Source organism: Curcuma longa, chromosome 21 (assembly GCF_044706935.1).
Source record: "Curcuma longa cultivar G26 ecotype Majalengka, Jawa Barat chromosome 21, ITB_CL_G26_1.1, whole genome shotgun sequence".
Taxonomy (NCBI): Eukaryota; Viridiplantae; Streptophyta; class Magnoliopsida; order Zingiberales; family Zingiberaceae; genus Curcuma; species Curcuma longa.
This window is the reverse complement of record NC_133881.1, coordinates 83,692-102,116: the sequence shown is the minus strand read 5'-3', so window position 1 is coordinate 102,116 and position 18,425 is coordinate 83,692. Positions and strand designations below refer to the sequence as shown.

Here is an 18,425-nt window from a genome sequence, read left to right as displayed (position 1 = left end):
ATATGGATCATGTTTCGCTACCTTGGTGTTGTCAGTTCTTTCATGGAGCTTAATTAATTTATCCCATAAGTCTTTTACGCTGATGAAGAGGATGACTCGGTTGAACTCGTCCTTAATCAAGATGCATTGGAGGGTCTAAGTTATTTTAGCGTTAGCTTCAATTTTCTTTTTGGTGGCGGAGTCTCACTTTTCGCACCCCAACGGTAGTCCTTCCTTATTGGTGCGTAATGTGAATCATATCTGGATCATGATCCATATTTCCATTGAGTCTTTAGTGTTATATTTGAGAGGTGCCTTAAGGTAATCGCCTTATGATTATACTATTTATTGGATAAATAGCAATTCACTATTTGAGTAAACATTCTCTATGTGTTCGATTGGATCTTAAACTCATTTACTGAATATCCACAATACGATTCATAGTATGAGAGAATTGTATTGGATCACAACTAGTGAGCATTTTTACATGTGCAATTATGAATGTATTAAAATTATCCCTAATCGAGGAATTAATGAGCACGGACGTCATCGATTCTGTCGAGACTAACACATTTTAAACTCCTTGGTTTACCAAGCAGCCGATCTCACTGCTGGAGACATTGGATGTTGAGAGCTAAACATGGATGCTAGTTAAAGATAACTAGTTTATTGGAGTAACCTGCTGTGAAATTTCATATGATTTTATACATATGTCAATAAAGATCTCAATACAGTTTAAGTACTAGTTTCCTTGGAATTACGGTATTCAAGTCACATTGGTCATGGAGGCTTATACTTTGACATCTTAAGCAAACATCTCCGAGGACACGTGGACCCGGGATGATTGGGTATAAATCAAAGTACCCGAAGGTGTTTGAATAGCCCATAGAGGATTCATCGCTCTTTGTAAGAAGAGACGTATACTTTGCGGTTGCTTGTAGGATTGTTACTAAAAGTCTTTGGCCAAAGCATCACACATTAAGAGCATGGTACTCTTGGACACATGTACAACTAACTTGAACTCATAGGACAAGAAATCAAGCTTCGACTAGGTGTGGCGTAGTCAGCCTAGTGGGGATTGACACATATAAGATCATCTCTTGAGTCAAGCGGGTATAAGACGGTAAAAGGAATGAGACACATTTCATTATAGCTGCTGAAGGGTTTAGAAATCGTTCTAGAATCAATCGTTGATTTTCTGATCAATTGGGGATCATGATATACTACTAGGTGTCACTCATGATCGTTCCGTAATTAATGGTTAATTACAGACGACTAACATAAACGGGAACCTATTGGGTTACATGTACCACAAGTTCTCCGAATGACTTAAAATGAGTTTGAGAATTGGATTCTCAGATCGAGAGAAATAAAATCTGATTGGATCGGACAAAGAAAAAAATAATGGACTTCATCTTATAAAGACGAAATAAACAAAATTGGTTTAGTTATTGAACCAAATGATTCAATTTTGAATCAAATTGAATCAATTTAGTTTAGTTTATGATGGAAGATATTTTGGCAAAATAGAAAAGATGAGGGGTTTCGTCTTGTGAAGACAAAGTGAACAAAATTGATTTGGATCAAATCGGAGGTTGTTTGGTTATTGAACCAAACGACTTAGGTCTAAATCAAATCTAAATTTGATCCACAGTAACTGATCTAAACAAAAGCCGGTTCACCCCAAACCCTAATGCATTTTTATCGCAATTTTAAGGCTCCTATAGCTTCTCTTCATCGAGAGAAAAACAGAGAGGAGAACGGGGGTGGTTCCCGCCACCTCTTCTCTGCTCACCATCCGCCGGAGAAGGCAATCGCCAAATTCCTTCTCATGGGGGTGCAGAAGGGGAGCGGGCAAGGGAGGAGAGTGAAACCCTAGCCCCCTGTTCGCGTCGTCTACCGAGAGCGGTCAGCTGTCGCATCCTCTTCACCCAAGCAAAGCGACCAATGCCGTCGTCGCTCCCTCCTCTCCTGATCGCGCACACCGACGGCCTTCAGTCGGTCACGGCGAGCTAGAAAGCTCATCCTGATCGCCGCCTGCGCGCGATGTTCTTTCCTTTTTCTCGGGCTGAATGCATGAGAACAAGGGAAGAGTTTATAGGTCAGCGGTGCTTGAGGAATGGCCGCAGCGCGTGCCCTAGCTTCCTGTGGCTCAAACCCTAAGCACCGTCTCCTCCTGCCTTCTCTCCCGAGCCCGACGATCACTCCCGTGGCCGATTGCGATCTTGGGAAAACACGCGAGAGCTGGCGGCCTTCTTTCTCGTGCTTCTTCTTCCTTGAATAGCTCGTTGCAGACGTCAACAATCCGATTAGAAGCTTGTGAAGCTGCCATCTAGATCATGACGTTGGTTTTGGTGGACCCGATCGCTGGAGTAGGCCTCCCATGACAACCGACTTGTGAAGCCACCGGAGCAATTTGTGAGGCTTCCAGAATCCTGGACATGCTACCAAAATACTAGAACTACCGCAAGTTATTGTCAGGTTGCAGTTGGGATTCGTTGCCAGAAGTTAGTTCACCACCGGAAGTCCGAAGAATTATTCCATCGTCACCATCCGATCGTTTGTCTTAAATTGACGGTCAAAGATTGACCACCAAAAATTACATCGAGAATACGATTGTCGGTGATAATTAGAAAGCCCTAGAAAATAATCGCGATAAGTGTTGTTGCGTATTTTTGAAATTAGAGCTTCTCTCGTATCGATCGTTGTCGATCATCGATTAGTACCGAAGATGATTATGCGACTCGTGACTTTGGAAGTCGTCTAGACGAGAGCTTAACGTGGATCATCAATAGAGACGAAACTTTGATAAGGACTGCTCGATTAATGTCAACCCCGCTCAACGTTATCTATCACGTATGCATAGAATAATTATTATTCTGTAAAATTTTAAATTTTCAATTATGTCATATACTCATTTTATCCAGTATGTGTGTTATGTGTGTAATAATAATTAGTTTTAATTATTGTAATTTCTTTTGTGGTGCACATTTGCGAAATGTGTAAATACGCTAACGCATCGGGACGATCCAAACATTCAAATGATACTCCATTCGGCCCTTCTAGTAGTCGAAATCATCGCCGAAGAAGAGTTGGGGATGAATTGTATTGAACCCTTCCAAATGAGCCATATAGAATCTTGCAAAATAAAATTGATTGAAATATACCAGGATTTAATCTTGAATTAGTAGTGTGGGAGAAAAATAAAAGCGAATAGAAAAAAGTCTCAAATGGTGGTTGCACTAATTTTAAGAGTTTTCACTCTGATATCAATTGTAGAATTGAGAGAAGCACTAGAGGGGGTCAATAATATACACCACTTACTTGTTTAAAACTCATTTTTCTCTTTTCAAAACCTTTTCTTTTTTAAAGTCGAACGTAGTGGAATACAAAACAAAACATAAAAAAAGATTTTTATTTTTACTTAATTCATACCTTCAGGCTACTACTACAAGGCACACGATCATTGATTGCTTCAATTGGACAATCCACTATTAACTTCTCTGAAGAGAAAGAGATTCATCTTTTACAAAAGATGAGGAACAGTAACAAGTTTACTGTTCCTTAAAGTTTAAAGCAAGAAGACGAAATGAAAAGTACAAGTATACTGACAAAAAGAGATCTTAGAGTTGAGCACAATTGTCGAAGTAGCACAACAACGTTGCATCAGAGTTTCAAAGGAGGATGAGAGTAAGAGAGGGTGAGCAGTTGATTTTGAAGCCTCTAGTCAAGAGTTTCTTTTATAGCCAAGGTTCAGTCTATTGATCAGCCTATCGATATATCGATTGTCTTGATAATCGGATCTAGATCTGATTTATCGATTTACTAATATATAGGATCTATCTACTGATCCAACCCTCAACTAGTATCTTCCCACCACAACGACTCCTCAATGCTGATCTTCTTCCATGTTTGCTCCGTAGACCTTATCCTTGACCACGCCTTTTTCCATGTTAGCAGACCGATTCTTATCCTCAGGCCACATCAACCAGATGGTCCATATCCTATTCCATGTTAGCCATCAAAGACTTATCCAATCCACCTTGGATGCCATGTTGACACACATGACATCTCGATTGACACCTCAACATAAGGTTGATCGAATCTCTCCTTTTGGTCTACCAAATGGTTCCGTCTATCAATCAACCCGATCGGACTATCGATTTCTGCAAAACATGGTTAACATAGAATATGATAGTTTAAGCACAATAAGGTTAATAATTACTTAACTATTTGATCTCGATTTCAGAATTTATGTAGAATCCTTAGTCAGATTGTCATCTAAAATTATCCCCATAACTAGGACTCGTCCTTACTCATTCTTTCTCAAAAAAACCACTCCACTTCAGGAGCTTACTTTACTTACAATTTTTCAAACATCCCATCCTTCAGACTTGTTTGGGGTTTCCTCTGCTTGATGTTCAATTACTTAACCCACTAGGGCTTCCTTTGACTCAATGTCATGTTCTCGTTGACCCATCGAGTATGCCCTATTACATGTTCGATCCCTTGACCCATCTGGACTTTATTTGATTGGTATTTGGTCCTCTTGATCCGTCAAAACTCTCATTGCCAGTATCTGATCCACCTAACCTATTAGGGCTCATATTGCTTAGTATCTGATCCACCTGACCTACTAGGATTTCCATTGTTAAGTCCTATGCACTTAACACTTATATTCGCTCACCAGGACTTAACTTAAAATGCTTTGCCAATATCAAAATTCAAGTTCAATTATCTAATGCTCCCTGCATCAATAAGAACTTCCTTTGTTAAGCATTTAGACAATCATAACATGTTGAGAATTTCTATTGCCCAACATCCAATCAACCTTGACATATCAAGACTTTCTGTCATTGCTAAGTGTACAATTTTTTATGACCCACTTGGACTTCGCTCTTGCCAACTCTCTGTTGGATTTTCAACTACCAAATGTTTATTGAATTGTGACCCACTTTGTCTTCTCGCCTTGCCAACTCTATGTTAGACTTTCGACCACTAAGTGCTCAGTCAACCATGACCCACTCGTCTCATATCTAACATCTAGTCCTTCATGACCTGTTAGGGTTTTCCATACTTACCTAACATTCAGTTCTCCCCGAACTCTTAGGGCTTTCATCCATATGTCAAATGTTTGATTCTCCATGATACACTTGGACTTCATCTATTACTTCCGACTACTAAGTGTCTAGTCAATTATGACCCGCTTAGACTTTTCTATCATCAAGTATCCAGTCAACTTTGACATACTTGATATCTTACAACCAACTAATATATTGATCAAACATTGAGAGCTTAATCAACTTAGTCAATCTCGATTAGAGGTTGATTACACCAACACTTATCTAAGTTCTTTTGAAATCTTAAAACTTTAGCATAGACAAGATCAGAAGAGTGTAAGGAAACTATTGGTGCTATGCTAGAGTAAATCAGACGTATCTAGATCCAGATATAAATATTGTGTCAAAAATAAAGAATATTTTAAATATTTTTTTAAAACCAATATGATTATAAATCAAGAATTTTGAGGCATGGTGAGACTCAATAAAGTGGAAGGAACCTATTAATTTTTGTTTGGACTAAATCTAACTTATTTGGATCAAAATTCATTCATGACTTAAATATTTTTGAAATCCTAAAACTTTAACATGGGATCAAGAGAATGCAAGGAAAATTTAGTGTTATCGTAAAATAAATCAAAGGTATCTATCTCTAGATATGATACCATATCAAAAGAAATAAAATTAAAATTTTTGAATAGTAGTGTCAAAGCTATTTATCTCTAGATATGATACCATACCAAAAGAAATAAAATTAAAATTTTGAATAGTTTTTTCAAACTGATAAGATCATAAGTTAAGAGTTTTTAGCAAGATAAAGTTCAAGGCAACGAGAGAAATATATAAGACCAAAATTTTTAATATTCAACTTTAGAATACCAAAGTGATGATATTTTAACCAAATCAATACTAACGTAATTTTTTATTTCTTTTTTAGTTTTATTTCACTTTCCTTTTCTTTCTTGTAATTAGCTAATAAATTTTTTTTAATAAAAATCTAAATAAATTTAGATGACCAATACGAGTATAATGATGTAAATTTAAAATAAAATTAAATTTTTTATTGAGGACTTAAAAAACTTATTATATATATATATATATAAACGCAGTAAACAATATTAATTTTATATAAATTTTAATTTTTTTAAAGTCATTTTGTATGAAAATCTTTGATAAAATAATAAAGTTTTTATTTTTTTTTCCTTTTATTAATTTTATTTACATTTTCCTTATTTTCGTGTAATTACTGTTGGGTTGCAAAGGTGCAAATATAGTCCCACATCTATAACACATGGAAAAGATCATGGGTTTAAAAGGATGAAAGATATCTCCATTGGGATGAGGCCTTTTGGGGAGAGCCCAAGAACAAAACCATGAGGGCTTAGGCCCAAAGTGGACAATATCATGCCATTGTGGAGATACGAACATTCATTTAGACCCTACAATTGGTATCAGAGCGAGGCCGCTCTTCACCGGACTAACCGCCGGATGAGCCATGATCTGGATCTAACCATGTGGGTTGAACCTTAAAACAAAGGAAGTGGGGGCTCCCGTGTTTGAATCAAGAGGACCAGACACTGGGCAGGAAGTCCTAGTAGGTCGAGTGGACCGAGAGGCAGGAAGTCCTGGTTGCGGCTGGGCAGGAAGTCCTAGTAGGTCGAGTGGACCGAGGGGCAGGAAGTCCTGGTTGCGGCTGGGCAGGAAGTCCTAGTAGGTCGAGTGGACCGAGGGGCAGGAAGTCCTGGTTGCGGCTGGGCAGGAAGTCCTAGTAGGTCGAGTGGACTGAGGGGCATGAAGTCCTGGTTGCGACTGGGCAGGAAGTCCCGGTGGGTCGAGGATTCAGACATCAAACGGAGGCTTTCCGTTTGAGGGGGGCCTATGGTCCTTTGTTTGAGGGGGGATTGTTGGGTTGCAAAGGTGCAAACATAGTCCCACATCTATAACACATGGAAAAGATCATGGGTTTAAAAGGATGAAAGATATCTCCATTGGGATGAGGCCTTTTGGGGAGGCCCAAAGTGGACAATATCATGCCATTGTGGAGATACGAACATCCATTTAGACCCTACAATTACATATTTAAAAATATAAAAATAAAATAAAAAATATTTTATTAATCTTATATATATATTATTAAAACTCTAAAATTAAAAATAAAAATATTGATAAATTTAAATGTTTATTATAAGTTGAATAAAGTAAATTTTAAAAAAAGTGATTATTAATATCTTTGGCAAAAAAGTTATTGAGTTTTTTTTATCAGATTTAATTTCGGTTCATTTTGATACAATTTAATAAAGAAAATTTTAAATTTTTTAAATAATTCTCAAAATATGAGTATGATTTTCGAATTCAAAAATATAAATAATTTTGACTCGAGTTTGATTTGAAATAAAATTTGAGTTTGAGTTGGATTCGAATGGTTCGAACTTTGATTTAAATCGAATTAATTGTAGTTTGAAATAATTTAAATTCAAGTTCGATTTGCATGATTAAGATCTTAATTTAAGCATATTTAAATTTAAATTATATAAAAATACGATTTGAGTTTGGTTTCCAAGCGACTAATAAATAATTGAATAAAATATTATAGGTTCAATTTCAGTTTGAAAAAATTATTGAATATGTTCGAGTTCGACTCGAATTCGATAATTTTAAATATAAATTAAATATTTTTCAAGTCAACTGCTCAGGAACATGCTCGATTCTTTTCCACCTCTAATCAAGTCCCATGAGCTACTACCCCAGCATCCTATCCAGATTACTCGAGACGTAGTAAGTTATAAACATGCCGAGTTAGATCATGAATTGCCTAACCATTTTATAGCTCAAAATAAATAAATATTATAATTAATTGAAAGGGTAGAGCGGTAGGGGTCTAAGTTCAGAAAAAATTTATTTGAGTTTGTTCGATTAAATTAATGAATTGAGTTTAAATTTGATTTTAAATTTAAAAATATTATTAAACTAAACTTTAGTTTAATAGTATTTGATTTAGCTTGTAAACATATTTATTTAGAGACTTATGAACATAATTATTTAGAGACTTGTTAACATATTAGTTAAGAGATTTAGGAATATTTTTATTAAGAAATTTATTTATCTTATTATATATATAATTAAATATTATATGATTATATCAAATTCGAATTAAATTCATTTAATTTTTAAATAAATTATTTTTAATAAAATTTATATTATTATGAACTATTTAATTTTATTATAAATTAAATTTAAATTTAAAAATTCAATCGAATTTGAGTCGAATTCAAGCTTAAAGAAAAATTTTAAATTTTTGAATGGGTGTGAGGTAAGAAAACGTCACAAATCAAGACCACCCAAAATAAATTAAATCTGCCCTAATTTTTTCTTACCTCTGGCCGCCGTGCTCCTCTCCTTCCTCCACCTTCTATTCCGCACAACCATTCCCGGTGCCGCGGGTGCTCGTCTCTGTTCGCTGAGTGCACCAACGCCACCGTTTCCTGCTTCCTCCCGTCCTCTGTTCTCCTCGGGTTGCGAAGCAATCTCCATTCCACCTCTCGAGCGTCAAGAAATTCATTGCTGGTAGAACCTCAACACATCAATTGCAAAGCTAACAAAAAAGATAAAGGCGCGATCTTTTATCTAGATTTCCTCTTGACGGTGTAAATCTCCTTTGATCCTTCACTCCATTCTAGCCGGTCTGATTTTTTTCATGGTTTTGCGGGATCAGAAACTGTTTCGACGAACCCTCCTCATAGAAATCTTATGTTTTTGGCCATCCGGTGCTATTGGCACCTCCCGAAGAAAAGCCTTTGCAGCTCAGGTTTCTCCGTCAGGAGTCCAATAAGTCTCTTCCATTACCCGACAAACCCTGCGCGTCAGTGTTCATCAGAATCGTGCGTCAAACTTTCGGCAATATGTCAGCCACGCACTCATGCATTACTGAAGTATTCTTGCAGGATACGAAGAATTCTGGAATCTAGAGAGTGGTCGGAGTCGGTGGAGATTGAATTAAAGAAGCTTAGCATTGAGTTAAATACCTATGTTGTTAACCAAGTGTTGAAGAGCTTGTCAAATTCTTATACAGCCTACCAATTTTATCAGTGGGCGGAATCCCAACCCGGTTTCATGCACGATCACTTCACATTTAAGACCCTCGTCTCTTTGTTGCTCGAAGATCAAAATTTTGGCATTTTGTCAGAGGTTTTGAGAGGAATAAGTAGCAATGAGATTACAGTGCACCGTTCTGTTTATCGAATTATTATTTCAGGATTCATTAGATCTTGCCAGATTAACTTAGCAATTCGTACATTTGAAGCTATGTTTGAATCAGGTTGCCGTATGTTCAGTATTGATTTTAATAAATTTATTGGTGTATTAATTTCATATAAATGTTTTGATACTGCTGAAAAATACTACAATAGGATGATATTATATGGATTTACTTTGACCCCGTTTACCTACTCAAGATTCATTTCTAGTCTGTGTTTAGTGAACGATCTTCTGTTTGCTGAGAAACTTTTGCAAGATATGGGTAGGATTGGTTTAGTTCCAGACATCTGGGCCTATAACATATATTTGAATTGCTTATGCAAGCAAAATCAGTTGGAAGAAGCTGTAGAAGTTCTTCATTCAATGTCTCAGAAAGGAAGAGAGCCGGACATTGTCAGTTACTCAACAGTAATCAATGGTTTCTGCATTGCTAAACACTTCTCTACTGCCTTAGAGCTATGGGAAGAATTATTCAAGAGGGGCATCAAGCCAGCTATCTCGGCATCTGGTCCATTAATTTTTGGTTTGTGTAATAATGGAAAGGTTGAGGAAGCTTATGAAATAATGATTGGAATGATAAAGATGAACACTGAGATAAATGTTACAATTTATAATGCTATCATAAGTGGATTCTGCAAAGTCGGTCGATTTGATAAGGCCCAAGTGCTAGTGTCTTACATGCAAAGAAATGGTTGTGAACCTGACTTGGTCACTTGTAACATATTCTTGAATCATTACTGCAATAGAGGTATGCTCAATGAAGCATGGAAACTGATGAAAAGAATGGAAAATAGTGGAATAAGTCCAGACAAATATAGTTATAGTGAAATACTAAAGGGTCTTTGCAAGACTAATCAACTTGATAGGGCATATTCTTTGATCACCAAATGCATGGAGGTAAAAGGATTATGTGATGTGGTATCCTGCAACATTGTTATAAATTCATTATGCAAGACCAGAAAATTGGGAGCTGCTTTTAAATTGTGTAAAGAGATGAGTAATAAAGGAATCTATCTAGATGCTATTTCTTATGGTCTTCTAATTCAAGGATTCTTCAGAGTTGGACATGCCCTTCAAGCTCAGGAGTTGTTTCACCAAATGCTTCAGGTTGGTGTTGTTCCAAATGTGAATACATATAACACAATAATACATTACTTGTGTAGAAAGGGTGAGATAGAAGCTGCTCGCAGATTTTTTTTTGACATGGTTAAGAAAGGCCTATCTCCTAATGCAGTTTCCTATTCTACTCTCATGTGTGGGCTCCTGAAAGCATTTAAAATAAATGAAGCTATCAGTCTATTTCATGATATGTGCCACAATGGAGTTACCCCTAATGAAGTGGCATTTACATTACTGATTCAAGGACTTATGGAGGATGGGAAGTTTGTCCTAGCTCGTAAGATCAGGGATTATATGATGGAAAAGGGGGTTGAACTTGACAAAACCCTTTCTGAAAGACTGAGTGTTGCAATGAAGTCCACGGACCCAGAAGCCGGGTATCAATTGTAAATTTATAATCACCAATATATTGATGTTCTCTTTTCTACAATTCCTTTGGAACAGTGAATTAAGTTAGCAAGTTTGCATCTCTAGGGAGTAAAACAACAGTATTCTAACATTTCTACCTTGTATTTCTTTGTTTTCTATGCAGTATCTGAGAGGCCCCAGTCATATTTGAGCAGAAAAAATTGCGAATACAGTGCTCCCAGTTCATGAAAAGGTGTCATCTCACATAGGAGCTTAATGCCTGTTATGATTGGTCTTAGAATGAAGAGATTGATCAGGTTTGATCTCTGAGCTTCCCCTAGGAATATAAATAATTTTGCAAAGGGAAGTTTCTAGTCATGCTGCTAAAAGTGCTATATGAAGAGAATTCCCAAATGAATGTTCATATTTTCTTACATTTATTGATCACATGTTACTATGAAAAGTGAAGGACTTCAAATTGAATTGGATTTGCACAAGTACTGACCAATTATTAAATTAGATTATAGTTTTAGCTAATGAAGTCTTTTATCTCCTTCAAACTCAAAAAGTGATATATTGCACTGTTGCACCCAGTCGATAGATTTATTAAAGGGTGTTGATAGTGTATATTCCATCAAGTATACAACTTCCCTTATATACATATAATTATAATAGAAAATAGAGAATCATTAAAATATGGTCATTTTCAGTTCTACAGATATATACAATAAAAAAATGTCCACTTGACATGCTTTTGACTTCGGAATGGTAATCTAGATATAACTACAACCAGCTAATAAATGAGAGATTTTTTCTTATCTAGTTTAAGATATTCCATAATTTGTTCAATAGATGGTTAAGAATAAATTTTATTTACTATATGGACTGAAATTTAGGGTTAATATATATGTCGTGATAATTTAATGATGTTCTTGTTTAGCTAAGGAGATGAAGGAGACTTCCTTGAGGTTGAGGTGGGGTGTGCAGGTGGAAGGTATGATTTTTGGTGCTGGTGAGTAGAGATGGGATACTATATTCAATATCATAGCAGCACAGTCACCTCCGTTGATTGCAGGAGGAGATTGGAGTCGTGATGATGATCAAGAAGATAGATGGTTCTTGTGCAAACTCCTTGTGATTAGGCACGAGAGATGTGAGTAATGCTTAAGGCAAAAGGAATGCCAAGTGAAGGGTGTATGGGAGTCTGCTAATGGTGGAAGAGGTCTCCATGGGGGAAGAGACCTCATTTGGAATTGAGCTCATTGGCAGATGCACAAGAGTTATGAAATCACTATAGAGTACAGAGTGATCTTTGCTGCAAGATTTGAAGAGAGGGTTGCTAGGCCATTGTTTGGGGAAGTGGCAAATCCAACTTTGGGGCGACACATGAGAGAGGTAGAGATTGAACTTGCTTAGACTCTGATGCCATTTGATGTAGCATGAGGGGATATGTAGTCTCTCGTCGAGAAATAAAATATCTCACATAAAAAATTTAAAATTTCATTAATTGAAAGGTGAAATAATAAGAGGGGGTTAAGGTCCCTTTTAAATGATCCTACATTGACCTATCCTTTTAAAAATTACAAATAATTAATTCCTAAAATAATTTATGCTACTAATTAAAATTTACAATTTTGTCTTCATACTTCAGAGAAAAACTATTACCTTCCTCTTGCAATGTGGAAATAGTCTCTTACAATGCAGGGTAAAACTGCATACAATAAATCCAATGTAGTTTAACCCTTCCTTTGAACCTCATATTGGTGAGGGCTTCTTGCCCTTTACTTCAAAGAAAAATTATTAACTTTTGGAAACCTGATACAATATATTACTTCCTATTTTGAAAATTCCAAATTTTATTTTTAAATTTTTTAAACCATATCATTGCCTACATTGTGCATATATCTAACTTAAAACCAATGAGACTCGAGTTAGTTGACTTTAACGATCTTCCTTTGTTCTACTACTTTTCCTGTTATTATCTAGTAGGATTAAAATTTAAAACTTTATGCTTAGGTTTTGACAGATTAAAATTTTCCGAAAGTCAAAGTTTAATAGGAGTATTATGCTTTGCTTAGGTTGGCTTGGTTAGTCCAGGCTACATTGGTGCAGGTGTCTGCCGTCTTAACATCCAGAAGACATTTGGAATCTCATATGATGGCAGAGGGGCCTGGGATGAGTTGCATCAATGTGAAGAAGTACATGGGTCCATTTTTACCATAACACCCGTGGTATGTATGATCTGGCTAAATCTTGATTCTGTTTCACATACAAAAACCATGAACACATTAATCTCTCAATCATGTGTCAAATTTCTACCACAAATCCATTATTACCTCTTCAATATTGCCTTGTTTACTCTGATGGGTACTAACATGATTGGAAATCTGCACTCATTTTGCCTGCTAACTAATTTCTTGATTACTATATTATGTTTCCTTTCATTTTTGTGTACACAACAAGTCTCAATCATCTAAGGTCAGCTATTATTGTGCTTGATATACCATTGTAGATTTATTTAAGATTGCAATACATTGCCTCACTTGAGTGATGTTGTCACTTATCACTTTTTCTTTTCTATTGTTTGCCTAGTAAAAATAGATCAACTGTGTGACTCAAATATCCAAGTTTCTTTCCTTTCTGTTGATTTATAGTGCTTGATAATTGATCAGTTGCCCTTTTTTGTAATCAAAGGTGCCTACTTGTGACAAACTGTGCAGGAGTGTCGTTCATTTTCCTATCTCCTGTTATTCTTCTGAATTAATAGGTTGTAGAAGATTATTTTCGACGTTCGCAGTCGAACTAACGGATTCAATATTGTCCACAGGATAATCGCTATCCCGTTCGGTGTCACAAACATACTATTGTTGTGGCACGGTGGGGATCTGCACTTATTCTACAAATTTCTTTTACCTAGCCAGGATGGTTCGAGGGGTTAACTAATGCTTAAAAGATTGTGATAATCAATGCAAACTACATGGAAAAGCATCTAGAGGTACATTAATCCCACTTTATTTACAAGTACTTCGTATGAAGATTCTTTTAACATGCAAAAGTGTTCATTTACTTTGTAAATGTTTTGCTCAACTGGTAATGAAATTTGTTTGATAAACTACTATACTTAAGAAAACAAAGGAAAATGAGAAGGGAAAGGAATTGAGAATAAAAGAAAAGTTGATGAAGATTAATATTTGTTTCATCCATTTTGATTTTCTTTTTCTTTAACCATTCTGTTGCTCCAGAAGTATTGTCCTATTCTTATCTGATGAGTCAAAGGACTTGTTTGCCCACAAATTCATTATAGACTTGAGGGGGCTCAAGGTGATTAAAAAGTCAGCATGGTGTCATCCGGTAATTGGTTCTTGCTACGCATATGATTCTGATAATTATGGAGATTTGTAGTTATTTTGGACAACTGCTGGTATTTAGCTTGAAGACGTTGCCTAACGCTAATGTATTATGGATTCCATGCACCAACAATGTCCTGGCAGTGCCAGGGATGCTCATGATCAAACCGACAACAGAGTGAAATCATGGTATTCTATCATATTTTTGCTTACTAGCTCACCATCAGTCTTTAACAATGTGGTTCTCCCTTGCAGCGGTCAACAGATTCTGTGGACTCCTATTTCGATAAGGGAAGAAATTGATGGAAAAGCTGATATTAATAAGAATGTTTTGAAGGTACAAGGAGGATTTAAAGCTACTCATAGTAATCTTAGTTCTTTCACATAGTTGATGCGTTGGAGCATTTGCCATTTACTATTTTCTCTCACGAAATTTACATAACAAATCAATTAGATGCTCACCCTCCTTCACTGCATATGAGTGACACATCGAATAAACCGTAGACCAGGGCCTTGCTGCTTGGTTCTGAGGCCCAAGTTCTAGCTAACTACAGGTATTAGATCTCTCTCCTTGATTAACACAAGCAAACAGGCAAATGTATTGCCTTTGTCTATCTTGTTAGGTTGTGTCGATACTTGTTCTTCCTGTGTCGCAAATGGCGAAGCTGCTGCTGTTACTGCATAAGATAATGGAGGGAGTTTTCTCTGATTACCCCATCGGCCTACACCGTACATATCCAAATGTGGGAATTTCTTGCTCCTAACGCCAAAGCCACCATGACACTTTCTCCTGTCATAAGATGTCCTCTGCAGCATATTCCAAGCTCGGTCACATGACATTCTGTCAAGTTACAAGACAAAGATACTTCTGATTAGTGTAAATTAAAATTTTATACCCTTAAGACTTTTATTTTGATTTGTGTAAAAAGTTAGTTTGATGTAGGAAGTTTTCATCAATGTGGGATCTTGAAAAAAAGATCGGATCACATTGGATATATTATATGTATTCTTAAATTGCATTGTAAAAGATTTTGTGATCATAAAGTCATACAGTAGTAATTTGACCGTTGTCATTCCTCATCATTTTATTTTAAAATGCAAAAAGGCCTTCGGAATTTATACATGCGTTTATACTTTTACTTTGAGAATGATAGGTCTATTAAAGTAAAATGCTCATATCATTTTAATGGAGCTTCAATGTTAAAATCCATATGTGACATCACCATTTTGCTTCTGGAAGTCTTAGGAACTCATGTCTATTTTAAACATTGTAAGTCTTTTAGGGTGAAATAATTTTTCATCTTAACATATTTACAATCCTCAAAATGTTACTATGGATCATTATTATGCTCCTAAAAGTCCTTGGAATTTGTACGTTTTATTTTTATTTTGAGCACAGTTGATCCATTAAGGCGAGGTGACGCCACCATTATATATATGCTTGAAGGTCTCAGGAACTAATAGATGCTTTCAAACTTTCATTTTGAGCATTGTAGGTCTAGTAAAATGAAGTTAGTATTTCACTTTAATAAACTTACGATGTTTAAAAATCCAAGGCCACTACTATGCTTGCTATGAGAGGTTCCAAGAATTTATGTATGTTCATAAACTTCTATTTTGATAGTCATTTTATGGACTTGTAATGGTCAAAGGCAAGTATTGAATATGATTATATTTGATGGTGTCTTTTTCACTTGCTTCTCCTTTTCAAAAAGCTACATTCATCTTCTGTAAGTCCTAAAGTTCGATAGCCTGAAAATGTAAAGAACATTAGAGTTGTCAGTACTATTGGTGTGACCACTATGATACTTAAGTCAGTGTCACGGGGAAGAAAATAGAGATCCCGTAGAGAGGCAAGATTCAAAGAAGATGAAGAAGAAAAACTTTAGGAAAGCTTAGTGGAAAAGAGTCGCATGTGCTCGCAAGAAGAAAATCATATCTCTTTCTCTTATCCTCTATGGTGCTTAGATAATTGATGAGGGACATTTTCTATGGGTAAATTATGGATAGTTTGGACTGATTTGATCACATTTTATATTATAAATTGGACTTTTAACTTGTTTCTTTATCTTGGATTAATGTTTGTCTTCATTCTATTTTTTCTTATCATTTGAGGTATTTATGGATATTAATTTTTGTGGTAATTTCTTCGGCAGGAAATTAGGATGAAGATAACGAATTTTGGAGGATTAAATTGCAAGAAATCAAGCTTGGGTTCAAATATGGTTCGAATTGGAATTCAAATTGACTCAATCAGATCAAATGAATTCAACCAGGTCAATCAATACAACCCAAGTTCAAATCCAAATCAAGTCCAAATCAAAGCTAGCCACTGTTCAAGCCCGGTCCAAATTCATTTTGGCCCAAATCCTATTCAGCCGGCCCACTTCACAATCCAATTCCAATTGAAATCAGATCAGCCCATTAACCAGCCTAATCCACTTAAAGCCCGGCCCAATTTCTTTAAAACCCGGTTCGGTTCAATCACTTCCATCCGGTCCAATTTCATTTATTGGTTCAAGCGGGTTCACTGTGGCGCTGGTTCATCACCTAGGTTTATAATCATCGCCAGCTCATGAAGAAACGAGGGCTCGCTCGCGATTCCCACATCGCGAGTACTGTGCATCTTCTCCCCACCGCCGCCACGATCCCGAGCCCGTCGCGCGCGCCGCCACCTCCATTTCCTTCTCCGATCAGCACAGCAACGGGGACTTGAGCCGGTTGACGAACGCCGACGCCCGTGAGGTCTTCGCCGAAGTGGTTCGGAGGCGAATCCTTTTTCCCCGTCGTCGCGGAACGGTGGCCGTGGGTGGTTCTCCGGTCATCAATGCTCGACGGTCGCTAGCCCGAGAGAGTGAGGTGTGAGTGGTTCTCCATTTCTACTCTCCGGCGCTCCATCTCCTTGAACCAAGCTCCATGTTCTTCGCCGATGTGGTTCGGAGGCCGTAGGACTTGTGTGCTTGGCTCTGATCATCATTCATCCCCCGGAGAAGCTAGGTAAGTGGTTCCGTTCATCTGTTCTAACCTTTGATTGTGGTCAGCAGGGGTTCGAGCAAAGGAAAGGGACTACGGCTCTTGCTTTCCCCGATCGATTCTCGCCGGAGTGGGCCAGCTCCGGTGAGATCCGCTCTGTTGGCGTGACTCCACCGATGCATTATCCTCTGTTCTGAGCTGGTCTGGGAGCTTCCGCCATCCTTTCCCCTATTCCTTCTTCCTTCGGTTGGTACCGGTGCCTATTGAAGGAAGTATCTAACCCTTTAACCTAGCTTTGTTTTCCCCTTTGGTTCCATTTTCTGTTGTTATCTGATCATTCAAAACCCCCCATGATTTATTTTCCTTTGTGTGCCTAAGTTATGTTGAATAAGAGGTTCTTTTGCTGTGGATCTCGGTTTGTGCCGAACTATACTCTCTTTGTGGTTGTCTTGAGTTGAATGATGTGTTAAAATGGTAGGAATGAAGCTTTTCGGTTGTATGTTATTGTTGCATTGTAATGTAGATGATTTGAGTTGTGATGAATTGTATTGGGCGCCTGTTATGAATAAATAATTAACAAATTGAAGTTTGAACTTATGTCACGGATTGAATTAGAATGGCTTATCTATGTGGACTTGAATTGTTGTTGTTGTGTTGTGGTGTTGTAGATTAGAATAATGTGTGTGAACTAGGGAAATTGGATTGTAGCTTGTTGTATGTTCTTGTAACTTAGTGTTGTATAGGTTGTATGTTTAATTTGTTGTATGCACTATAATGTATGATGTATGTTGTATTGATCGTAACATTTGAATAAGAATAAATTTATTAGACTGACCGATTATAAGACTTGTAGAATTTATTGTAGGATCGAGATACACGCGCTAGAGGGGGGGTGAATAGTGCGTGTCGCTTTTTCCCTATTTGTTCGCTTAATCTATCAAAAATTAAGCAACGGATTAGAAGTAAATGCAAGGGACACGCGGGATTTACTTGGTTCCTAACCCCCCAGGGTTAGTACGTCCAAGGCCTAATTCGGGAGGTGCCCGTCCACTAATGGTCTCCTTTCCGAACGTCGTTCGGAGGCGGAGCAACCCGTCTTACAGTCCAGAGATAACAATAAAATAATGAACTAAAATTAGATAGAAAAATAAAGCAAACACTTTGGTCGTTTTGGAAGTCCTGAGCGTCGCGCACTCCTCCTGGATCTTCCCCGGTTCAAGCGTCTGGCCCCGTTCGCGTTCGGTAGCGACTCTTGTTGGAAGGAGAATGTATCAGATTGTTCTTCTGGCTGCTGCTCGCGAACTCCTTTTATAGCCCCCCTGAGTCGACTCAGATGCCCATTTGG

General features: G+C 37.1%; 1 protein-coding gene across 3 annotated transcripts; it reads left to right on the top strand.

Annotated features, from left to right (window-relative positions):
• Positions 1 to 8,464: 8,464 nt before the first annotated feature.
• Positions 8,465 to 14,634, top strand: LOC141815361 (uncharacterized). 3 transcript variants are annotated; one of them, XM_074703308.1, is made up of 7 exons: positions 8,465 to 10,789; positions 10,945 to 11,077; positions 12,839 to 12,991; positions 13,588 to 13,755; positions 14,003 to 14,081; positions 14,163 to 14,296; positions 14,363 to 14,634. In XM_074703308.1, the coding sequence occupies exons 1-2, from the start codon at positions 8,787 to 8,789 to the stop codon at positions 10,949 to 10,951; spliced, it is 2,010 nt and encodes a 669-aa protein (XP_074559409.1). In that variant the 5' UTR covers positions 8,465 to 8,786; the 3' UTR covers positions 10,952 to 11,077; positions 12,839 to 12,991; positions 13,588 to 13,755; positions 14,003 to 14,081; positions 14,163 to 14,296; positions 14,363 to 14,634. The 3 variants fall into 3 exon arrangements, with proteins under 3 accessions (XP_074559409.1, XP_074559410.1, XP_074559408.1); XM_074703309.1 differs by having other exon boundaries at positions 14,003 to 14,111; positions 14,190 to 14,296; XM_074703307.1 differs by having other exon boundaries at positions 14,003 to 14,296.
• Positions 14,635 to 18,425: the final 3,791 nt, after the last annotated feature.